General features: G+C 60.7%; 1 protein-coding gene across 1 annotated transcript; it reads right to left on the bottom strand.

Annotated features, from left to right (window-relative positions):
* Positions 1-995: 995 nt before the first annotated feature.
* DNAI2 (dynein axonemal intermediate chain 2) lies at positions 996-10,867 on the bottom strand. The gene is made up of 14 exons (XM_019515917.1): positions 10,797-10,867; positions 9,890-10,077; positions 8,770-8,931; positions 8,554-8,675; positions 7,802-7,944; positions 6,536-6,649; positions 5,309-5,448; positions 4,880-5,002; positions 3,619-3,842; positions 3,099-3,234; positions 2,636-2,782; positions 2,094-2,321; positions 1,487-1,528; positions 996-1,030 (listed from the first exon to the last, which is right to left on the bottom strand). Exons 2-14 carry the CDS (start codon positions 10,070-10,072, stop codon positions 1,025-1,027), a joined length of 1,770 nt encoding a protein of 589 aa, XP_019371462.1. The 5' UTR covers positions 10,073-10,077; positions 10,797-10,867; the 3' UTR covers positions 996-1,024.
* Between the last annotated feature and the right edge of the window lie 81 nt (positions 10,868-10,948).

A 10,948-nucleotide genomic window follows, 5' to 3' on the forward strand; every position in this document is an offset into this window, starting at 1 on the left:
GCAGAAGCCCCCCATGCCGAGGCAGGTGCAGAATCCGGCCATGCATCACAGCATAAACCCCCCGCTCACCAGGGGAGACTCAGTGACCCCAGTGCTGGCTGCAGGGAGGCAGTGGCTGGGACCCCAGCCTCAGCCTGGGCAAGGGGGCTGCTAGTGTGCCCATGTTGCTCTGACCAGCGCCAGGCACCTGGTGCTCAGCTGTGCCATGGGTCACCTGGCAAACTACCCTGTGTGCTCAGTGCTGGGCATGTGCAGGGGGCACCGTGGGGTGGACCCTAGGGCTCACAGCCCCTATTGCATGGGCACCCAGAGCAGCATCTCAGCAGCCTTGGGAGCTCTCTGGAGCAAAGGAGAGGGGTGCTTGGCCCTGTCTCCCTCCAAACACTGAACGGGATGAGAGCGGGGAGGGATGCAGGAGGTGGGGGGAAGCCCCCCAGGAGATGCCTAGCGGGGTTTGGTCCCAACAGGAAGGCTCCAGATGGTTTAGCACTGCTCACCTGTCGCGCCCAGCCCTCCCCGCAGCAGAGCTGTGTGGGGCTGCCACCAGGCTATCAGTGCCATTAATAATTCACCTGCCGTGAGCAGCCGGGCGCACTGCTGGCGATAAGGGCCCCGGATGCATTTACACAGCTGAGAACTGGCAGATAAGAAGGGGCTGCAGCCATCCTAAAAGCAAGCTGGGGGGTGGGAGCTGGAGTCCCCTCTGCAGGCACGGGCAGGGCATTCAGTGCCCCCCTTGGAGCTCCCCAGCGCATGCCTGGGTTCGACAGGAGCTGCAGGAGGTGGCAAGGGCACAGGCAGGCAGGGCAGAGCAGGACTCCAGGTCTCAGCCAGCAGCAGGTCCCCGGCCTCTGCTTCCAGCCAGATGCATGGATCCCAGGAGCCGGTGGAAACCCGAGCGCCCATGGGACCAGAGCAGCGACATGGGGTCAGGCACAGCCCTGTTTATTATTTCCATCTGTTGCACGAAGAAGGGGGCAGCCTTGGTGCCCACATGTGGCCTGCGGGTCCCTGCGCTCCATGTTCAGTCCTGTGGAGAGAGAGCAGGAGTCAGGGCAGGAGGGGGCGCGGGGCCCTGCCCTCCCCCAGACCCGGGGGACTGGGCAGCACATGGGACCTCAGTGCCCCTCCCCAAGGCCCCCATGCAGTGGTTGCTTGGGGAGCGAGCATTTTTTCCACAGGGGAAGGTACTGGGAACCAAGAGCTGGATGCAGACCGCCGACCCCAAGCCAGCACAGACCCTACCAGGCCCTTCTACCCTGCAATGCCAGGGCCAGGGCTGGGGCTCTAATACAGTCCCCTCTCCTGGGGGGTGAATGAGTCCTCAGGCTGTGGCATGGACGACCCTCGCCTCTACTGCGCTGTGAGGGTCATGTGGGAACATAGGAGTGAGAAGCCAGGGAATGGGGACACTGAGATCCCCCTTGCCCCTGGGGGCCAGGCGGGGTCAGGGGTGCTCTCCGTGCCAGCCGGAGGGTCCCCTCACCTTGTAGAGGTCCTCCTTGCCCTCCTCCTCTTCGTCTTCCTCCTGAAAAAGGACAGGGAGAGAGTCACAGCCCAGCTCCCTGGGACACAAAGACGCTCGCCCCTCTGCATGGCTTGTGCCTGAGGTGGGCTCCAAGGCACGGCGGCCTTGGCTGTGACGAGGGCATCGGAGAGCGGAGCTGCTCCCAGACTCTAGTGCCCATGGGGTGCCTGGGGGCACAGGCTGAGGGGTGTCAGTGAGGCTGGGACTGCCCTGCTGGGAGCAGAGGGGCTTTCTGCAGAGCAGCCCCAGCACTGCAGTCCTGCACCTGTGGCCCTGGGAAACCTGGTGGGGCTCATCCAGCCAGGGTGCGGCTGGCTCTCCTGGGCATCATCTCCAGGGGGGAAGAAGGACCCCACTACTCCAAGCAACCCCCTCAGAGAGGACAGGAGAGTACCGCGTCGCTGGGGCTGATGGAGCATGATGGCTTTACACAGCTGGTCTCAGCTCCCAGGGGCATGGGTGGGCAGCACAGACCCCAGCCCATGCCAGTCAATCACCAGGGGAACCAGGGTGGAGGGGTATGACCCTAAGAGAGGGCAAAGGGGGCCCAGCAGCCTGGTGCTACCTGGGTGGTGGGTCCCTTGGCGCTGCCCTGCTCCCTCCGCCGGCGCTCGGCGTCGATGATCTCGAAGAATTCCTTCTGCACCCGGGCCAGCAGCTCCTCGGGGTTCTCGGATGGCCCATCCTCCTTGGCCTCCTCCTCCCTGCCCTCCGACCTGGTGCGCTCCTTCAATCGCATCTCGCGGTGCCGCGCCTCCAGGATCTTCTCCCGCTTTGTCTCCCGCTCGAACATCTGGGCAGCACAGAGGTGGGGCTCAGATGCCCAGGCCCTGAGCAAGGGCACCCCAAGGTAGAGCGCCCTGGAGATCCAGGCATGCAGCCCTACACAGCCAGGGTGGCTTGGTGCTAGCTATGCCCCCAAAACCCCTCGCCATGGAGCTGTCTGCTTTGCATCCATGTGGTTTGCAAATGGCTCAAAGGGGGCAACCGGGGTGCGTGGACGCGGCCTGGTGTCCAGCAGGCTTCTACAGACAAACCCTCCAAGGGTGGCATGGAGCCATAGCCCCACCCCGGCTGGCTGTGCCCCTCCACATGCCAGGCACTCACGGCGGTGGCCAGGGTCTTCTCGTTCTTCTGCAGGGTGCAAAACCCCGAGGAGATCTCCAGCAGCGTGACGGTGCCCAGCTGGGAGCCGCAGCTGATGAAGCGCCCGTTGTCCTGCAGGCGCAGGCTGAAGAGGGGCTCGTCGCAGACCTGGGGACGGGGGAAGCTCACTGGCTGGATGCTCACACCAGGCCTGCCCAGCTCTCGGGGCAGCTGCCGTGCTGCGAGGAGCCGGCCCAGTCCCTACGTCTCATATGGAGATAAGTCCTGGCAGTGGCTGTGTTTAAGGCACCAGCCCTGCACCCCCAGAGCTGTGTGGTGCCCTGAGGTGGTGGTGATGGGCGTGCGAGGGGCTGGGGGCCCTGCTTCCTCCCTGACCCGTGTGGCTCGCCCCAGACACCCCTACCCGGGCAGGATGGAGCACGATAGCTTGGTGGGGAAACCGCATGAAGGGGCTGTGGCCTACCTTAAGGCTGAGAGAGGGGTCATTTTGCTTGAACAAGAAGTCCCAGACATCCAGCGTCCCATCCATCTTGGTGGTGAAGAAGACAGCTGGGCGGATGGTGCTCCAGCACCCACTTGTTAGGTAGGACATGTGGTACCTGCCGGCAGACCCGCCATGGCTCAGGAGAGCGCTTCTGCGCCGTGCCCCCGGGGCTTGAGACCCCGGGCTGAAGGCACGACAGGCAGGAAGACTTTGTGCTCACCAGGGTTGAGGCCAAGGGTGTCAAGAGGGGGGTTGCATGGGAGCAGCAAGGTGCCAGCAACACAGTCTCGGGCTTTTAAAGCAGCCCTGGGTCTCAGAGGCCTTTGGGGCTGCTGGGCGATGCAGGCTGCCTCTCATCACCAGACTATGAAGGGCAATGCTGAGGAAGTCTACAGGGGATACCTGGCTCCTGTGATGCCCGAAGGCAAAGGGACCCTGTGATTCTCCCTCCCTGCAGGGCTTGTAACCCCCCAGCAAGAGCACACGCCCCACTGCCTACTTGGTCCACATGATGGAGGATTCCCGGCTGTCCTCGGACCAGATGCGCGCGGTCCAGTCGCCGACAGTCAGGAAGTTCTTGGGGTAGAAGGGGTTCCGCGCCAGGGCGTAGACGGGGCCATGGTGCCCGCTGTAGGTGCCGACGATCTTCTCGGCCGGTGTCTTGGCCTTGCGGTTGCAGGTGATCACCACACCTTGCTCCGTCCCCACCATGAACTTGGTTGGCTGCGGCGAGGGAGAGTGCGGTGGTTACGGGGCTGTTCGAGGGGCATGGGAACAGCTCGCGGAGGGTGGTTAGAAGCAGAGAGGCCCACTCCCTTTTAGCTGCACGCGGGGCAGGCCTGGCACTGAGCAGCTTCTGCACGAGTTCTGCATACAAACTTCCTGCCCAGGCACGGGGAGGACAGAGCGCTGAGAGCTGCTGGGGGCCCTGGGTGGCTGGCGAGAAAAAGTGTCTAGGAACCAAACCAACCTCCGCTTCCTGGGGGCTGGGGATCAGCTGGGCTGGCCCAGAACAGCATCTCCCTGCCATGCTTCCAGGGCCTGAGAGCAAGGGTACACCAGCCTTGCCCTGCAGAGCCGTGCCCAGGAGCAGCACTGCACTCTGCCGGGGCTACTGCTGCATCCACTGGCCAGTGCCACATGAGCCTGCGCTCCCAGCCTTGCTTGGTTTTGCTGTGGGAGGGGTCCGTATTGCCCTCTTTGCAAGCTCTGCACATTGCAGACCTCCCAGGAGCCCTCAGAGTTCTCCCAGCCTGCTCAGCTGGGAAACAAGAATCACACATCGTTATCATTGCAGGTGGCTCAGAGACCCTCTGCCAGAGTGCATGGAAACAAATATATCCCCAGCTCGTTAGCGTTGGGTCTTGAGTGCCAGGTCCTAGCAGGAAATTGCCTCTGTGTATATGTGTGTGTAGACTGTGGCCCACTTCCTTTGAGGTGCCCTGTGGGAGGGTCTGGGCATGCACTCATGGTGCAGCCTCCCCTCCTGGCACCCTGGCTCAATCCAGGAAGCCCCTGAGTCTGAGCTCAGGCAGCAGTTTGAGGGCTACGGACACACATGGGAAACACCCTGGCTGCCTGGTGTCCTTCCCCTGTTTTGGCCTGCCTACCATTCATGCCAGGCCCCAAAGGATCCCTCCACATGGTAACTCTCCCCCCTGGTCTCGTACAAGCGCTCCAGGCCCCATCTGCCCCAGATGCTTGGGTTCTCCCGAGGGCAGCAGCTGCAGCGCAGCCTGCATGTGGGGAGAGGCACTCACCATGGTGGGCTCAAACTCCAGCGAGACGGCACCCAGGGCATTCTCCAGCAGGCCCTTCCGGCTGATATCCATCACCAGCGTCTCAGTGGGCTCGGTGAGCTTCCGGATGTCCCACCACAGGACCTGGCAGGGGTGGGAGACACCAGAGTGGGCACTCTTCTTACCTGGGATGTGGGTGCACTTGCTGTGCAGGGTGCGGCTGGACTAGACCCATCACGAGGGAATCAGCTGGGACACAGGCAGACCCCTGCCCAGCCGGGGGGTCTGGCAGGGTACGCCAAGTGTCTGGCTCTGAGCCGAGTGCAACAAGGCTGCATGCTGGCCTGTCCCACCCCAGCTCCCCTAGCCCAAGACTAGCAGCGAGGTCATGTCAGGCATGGTGATGTCACAGTGCCGGCAACGGGTGGATGTCCCCAGCCGGCCTTTTACCTGCCCATCGGTGGAGGCAGAGAAGCAGTCGGTGCCCGTCTTGGACTGCAGCCAGATTGCGCCGTACACGGGGTCCCGGTGGCTGAACTCCACTGTGGACAGCTCCACGGGCTGCCCGCCTTTCCGCGTGTCCCAGTAGGCTGCAAAGGGATGGGGACTCTTGGGGCAGGCTCTGGAGGGCTACTGCCTCCCTGCCCTGCTCCGTGGCTTGTAGCTCCCTGGAAGAAGCTAGTGAATGTCCCGCTCTTGTTTTGGCACCTCTGAGCTCCCGAGAGTCATGATTCCCTGCCACATTTCACCATGGCAGCCTGGCTGCTACTTGTACCAGCGCCCTTCACAACTGAGACCAAGCAACCTGGGATGGGAAAGCTGCCACCCCTTTGTATCCCAGACCACCAGAGGCTGCAGAGCTCAACCAGAGCCTGCAGCATCAGGGCAGGACACGTTGGGGCTGTCTTTGTTTCAGCAAAGACAAGGAAGCCAGGCTGATTCTCCCTGGACGCTGAAGCGAGTGCGAGCCCTCCCTCGCTCATGTCTAATTAGGCAATTGGCTGTGATGGCTCTGGGTGCCTGCCAGAGCACAGGGAAGGACAAGCTGAAATCATCTCTTCCCTCCACTGTGGAGCACTGGCCTACAGTGTGTGTCCCAGCAGAGCTGGGCAACGAAACATAGACCCCATTTCATTACAGCCAGAGGCTCATGTGGCTCAGTGAGTTGGGGAACCTGAACGGGAGCTGGCAGAGCAGGTCCTGCAAAATGGTCAGCCCCACAGAGCTGAAACCACCTGGCAAATGAAATGGCAGCAATTATCCCTGCTCTCTAGACACCGCCACACTTTCTACAGTGAGTAACAAAGGGAACACGACACGCCGGCTGCCATCTGATACACCCAGGTGTGCACAGGGCTGTGGACGAGTGCTGGGTCTGTTTGCAAACCCAGGGGCAGCTCTGGATATGTCCTGAGGGAGGAACGTTTTTTGGGGGCGATGGAAAACACAGGGCAGATTCAGCCCAGGCAGCATCTCCAGAAGGCAAGGGAAGACGCTGGCTGACACAAGTGACGGTGACATGTGCTGGGGGCAGTCCCGTTTGTCCTGTCCATGTCACATGCATGCTCCACCGTGCTGAGCCCTGCTTTGCTCATGCGTGGGACACATCAAGGGGGCTGAGTGGTGCTGGCACTGCTACAACGAGTGCCTGGTTGTGCATCTTGCCCACCTTCTTACCAATTTGCCCGTTGTAGCAGCCTCCGACCAGGATGTGTGAGTCCTTGGGGTTGTACTCCAGGCACACGAGTGGGGACGAGGGCTTGAGAACCAGGTCCGGTTTGTTGGGGCTTTCTACGGGGAAGAAAGAAAAAGAGAAGGTGACATCTGAATGAGGCCTGGGAGGGAAGCAAAGGCAGCAGCCAGCGATGATCAGGGGCGACATCTGCCCAGTTTCCGGCCCCAGAGTCTGTGCTACAACAGGCCAGGGGCCTGCACGCCCCACCTGCCCCAGTGTCATGCTACATTGCATCCAGCTCAAACCACTTGACATACCAAGCTGAAGTGCCCTGGCCTCAGAGATGTGCTTGAAAGGACATGTGTTGGCACAGCTCTGCTGCACTGAATGGTTGCTTTCTGCCTCTGCCGACAGAGCTTTTCTATGCTGGGGACTCGGGGCTGCAGAGGTGAGTGGGCATGGAAAGAGGCAGCTCACTTCTGCAGGGCAAAGGCTGTGCCATGCTGCCGGAGGAGAGCATGGGATGGCAGCAAGGATGGTGTTAATGTGGAAGTTCCTGCTGTCCCCGTCTCTCCTGCACTCTCCTGTTTTTCAGTCCTAAATACAATACACCTGGAAGAGTCCTCAGCTGCAAGAGCAGCCAGAGGAGAGCAACAGAAACAGTCAGAGCTCTCCAAAGCCCACAGAAAGGCTGGGAGAAGTGAAGAAGAGGGGCTGGAGAACAGGTTGCAGCCTAAGCAGGCCTGCTGTGAGCCCATGCATGCAGCAGGCTCAAGCTGCAACAAAGGGGAGTCAGGCTGGGAATGAGGAAGGACCTTGCAATGACAGGGGATTTGGTGCTTCAGCAGGGGGCCGTGAGGAACCAGCACCTCCATTGCTGGAGGACTGAAAGGTGGGCTTGTGTCTGGGCTTGTTAGACAGGCCTGTAACTGCCTTGAGCAGGTGCAGGAGCAGCCCAGTGCTTCCAACTGAGGCCTTGCAGTGCTTCCAAACACCCAGCAGACAAACCCCTTGGACAGCCCAATGCGTTGGAAAGGCGCAGCCAGGCTCGGCGGGAAAGCTTCATGTGCCACTGGCAGGAGCTTTGTCTGGGGATGCCCATGCTGGGATTTCACTGCTTCTTCTCCGCTCTTGGCTCCATTTCCCCCTTTGTCTCATGCTCTCTGACTCAAGCAGGATACGTGCTGCTCTTCAGGAGCATTGGGAGGGTGAGCTGTCATCTGCTGGAGGATGCCAGGGACGAGTGCTGCCAGCTGTGCCCTCCTTACCCAGGTCCCAGATGTAGGAGTCGAGGCTCATGTTTGTGGCGCTCTGCTGGAACTCCAGGCAGGAGTAAGCCACGGCCAATTTCTTGCCGGCGTCAGGGTGCCACGAGAGGTGGGTGGCCGTCCTCTTGATGCCATTGGGGTCCCTTTGTGGGAGGGACACAAAGACGGCGACTTGTTAATTGCTCTGCCGTGCCTGGGGCTGCAGCAGCTCTCCCACAGGAAGCACCAGGAGCCCAAAATACACCAGACTGGAGCCCCAGGAGGACCGATTGCAGGAAAGAAACCCCCTCTGGGCTGGGCTGAATGGGGGAAGGGCCGATGAGCTAATCAGTCCTTCCAGTTACACATTTCAAAGAATCCAATTACGTTACCGAGCAGCCCTGACATTTCCCATCCTCCTGCCCCACTAATGGAAAAGGAGTCCTCAGAGGCGTGAGGGATGAATGGTACCGTATTTTCTTACATACAATGCACCTCCAAACACCAGCTGAGGGAAACTGGAGGGTGAATATATGCAAAGGATACGGTAAGAGCCGTTTCTGCCACCACCCAGAGGGAGAAAAGCAATGAGCTCTGCTCCCTAGCTGCTAACACTACGTTACAAGGAATGATCTTGCTCCCCACTTCACGCTGCCTTTCAAAAGCAAGGTGCAGGGCATATTCTGGGGTGCACTGTATGCAAAAAGCGACGGTCTCACAATGCACCAAGCCCCAGCATGTGGGAGCACTGTGAGAAGCCCCCAGCCACTTACCTGAAGACATTGATGGTTTTGGCTGAGGGCGGCTCATCCTCCACCTCTGAAAGCTGCTCCTCTTCGAAGTACTCTTCATAGATGTTGATGGCGTTGTTCTGCTTGATGCAGTGCTCCATCAGCTGCGAGGGAAGTGACGGAAAGCGGCTGCGAGATGGTGCCTGGGAAGGCTCTGGAGAGCGGGACGGGACTGGGGAGAGGGGGCCGGGGCCTTACGCTGCCCAGGTGGATGATGGTGTTGATGTAGTTCTCGTCCTTCTCCACCTTCTTGCGGAAGCGAATGGTCTGCTCCATCTCCAGCGCGTTCACGTCCTTGGGCCAGCCGCCCTCTACATGGTTCACGCCCCGCGCTTCCATCTCGAACCGCTCTGTGTTCACCTGAAGCGTCGCATGGACAGAGACACGGGTCAAGGGCTGAGGTCTTCCAGACCCGGCGGGTCTGGTGGTTACTTCATTGACGATCCCAGGCCCTGCACAGTTTCTAGGGGATGCCTGGTGACCCTCACTCTGCAGAGGCATGCTCCCCTTGGCAATCCCAGCAGCTGTGCCATTGCAAACCGGCCCAGCTGGCCCTAGCCAGTGTGGATCCAGGGGGGATGTAGTGGTGCCATCACCTCGCCTTGGTTCCTGCTCCATCCAAAGCTTAAAACAACCTGGCCAGCAGCTGCAGTGGCATTTCTATGCAGGCAGCAGCGAGGTGTCACCTGACTTCATGGCTCACAATCATCTACCTGATCCCTTTTAACCCCTTCTCTCCATGGGTGTGAATGACCCTCTGTCCTTTCTTAATGGTCTTCACACTCCACTAATCAAGCTACTCTTTCTTCTGCCATTCAGCTGTCTGTTGGCTGCTCCCGGTAACACAGCTCCTCTCTCACAGCCCTGCGGACTGCTCTTAACTCTAGCTAAAATATTAACTTTCAGAAAAGTGCAGCGGGTGGCTTTCATAAAACCATGGAAATAGCTTTCAGGGAAGCAGTGAAGATGCTCAAGAAGGCTTGGTCTTGTTTAATGCAGCTGAAAGATGAACACTTCATGTGAAGGACTGTGCGACCCAAGAAACAGCATCTTTTGGGTATTTTCTGCCTCGCGCGTTGTGTTTTTAAATACACGTGTAGAATGATGTAGAAAATGGCTGTTCCTTCTGAGCAAGTTAGATTTGTTTTTGCTTCAGTCGTACGTTGAATAACACAGCTCTAAGCCCCGAGCCTATTGGTAAAGCATCTACTTTCTTTTCACGTGGAAAAAAAGCACGTGCTGCAGCCTGTGCGAGGATGCACGGCACCATTTGCACCCCCTTATCCAAACCCCAGCTCCACCCCTGGCTCCGACCCACCTCATGCTCTGACATGTCACTGGCGCACTGCACGCTCGTGTCCACAGGGTCCCTCTCGATGAAGTGGGCGGCCAGGCTGGGGTCCGGCAGGATGTCCACGTTGGTCTCAGCCGGCCGGTCTGAGAAGTTGCAGGGGCGCCCGAACTCGCTGCGCTTCTTCACGTACACGTAGACGATCTCCATGGTGCCTGGGGCAGGGGAGAAAGAGGCACTTTGGGGTTTCTGCTCCTGCAGGATTTCACTGCACCGGGTGCGGACGCTGCCCACCCGAGCCCATCGCTCCGGTGTTAGCAGGGATGAACGCACATCAGCTGCAGAACGAGGCAACCAGGCACGGATGGCTCATGGGGCTTTCCTGCCTCTGAAAACTGCCCTGCCCAAACCTCTGGCCTCCCAGAGCGACGCCTCTCCGTGCATCTCCCACTGGTCTCACTCTCCAGCTGCCAGCACGGATGCGGTGACCCCAGTGTAAAGCTGGGACAGCTTCGTCCTAAGGCTCCCGACACTGCTCGTCCTGGTATCCCAACCCCCTGGGGCCCAGCGTGACGGTTCCCAGTTTGGGTGGCCACAGGTGCAAGCAGGAGCAGCCCAGGGGTGGGATGCATTGAGCCGTCCAGCACCACCGCGAACGCCCCGGCCTTCCCCGCACGGGGTTGTCTTGGCATGGGTGGGCGAGTGGCGGAGGCCGGGCTGTCCTGGCCCTGCCCCGGAGCCCGTGCACGGTGCTGCGCGGGGGCGTGGGGCCCAGGAGCCCGGGCAGCGCCCAGCACAGCAGCGATGCAGAACCCGGGCGCCCGGCGCTGCACGCGCCACCCTTGCACCAATGCCCAGCCAGGCGGGGTGCATGCGCGTGCCCCAATTAGGGTGCAAAAAGGACCCAGGCGCCCGGGGGGGAGGCCCCCCTTACCCTGGGGGGGAGGGGCAGCCCCGCGTCCAGCCGTCGGGAGCCGCGTCCACTCGTTGTCCAGCAACCGCCCGGGGTCGGTCACGTGACCGCCGCGCCTCTTCCGCCGCCGCCTGGGCGGAGCCAGGGCGGCCCCTGGCGGCCGGGCGGGGCGC

Source organism: Gavialis gangeticus, unplaced genomic scaffold (genome assembly GCF_001723915.1).
Source record: "Gavialis gangeticus isolate Ggan-Ray unplaced genomic scaffold, GavGan_comp1, whole genome shotgun sequence".
NCBI classification, from domain to species: Eukaryota; Metazoa; Chordata; order Crocodylia; family Gavialidae; genus Gavialis; species Gavialis gangeticus.

What these genes read in the sequence shown, in the direction of transcription:
- DNAI2 (XM_019515917.1), bottom strand. Translation starts at nt 10,072, where the DNA reads ATGGAGATCGTCTACGTGTACGTGAAGAAGCGCAGCGAGTTCGGGCGC. An exon ending in CTGCTACAACGGGCAAATTG is followed by an intron (nt 5,449 to 6,535) that starts GTAAGAAGGTGG and finishes ATCCCTTTGCAG; the next exon opens with CCTACTGGGACACGCGGAAA. An exon ending in CTGCCTCCACCGATGGGCAG is followed by an intron (nt 5,003 to 5,308) that starts GTAAAAGGCCGG and finishes CACCCCTGCCAG; the next exon opens with GTCCTGTGGTGGGACATCCG.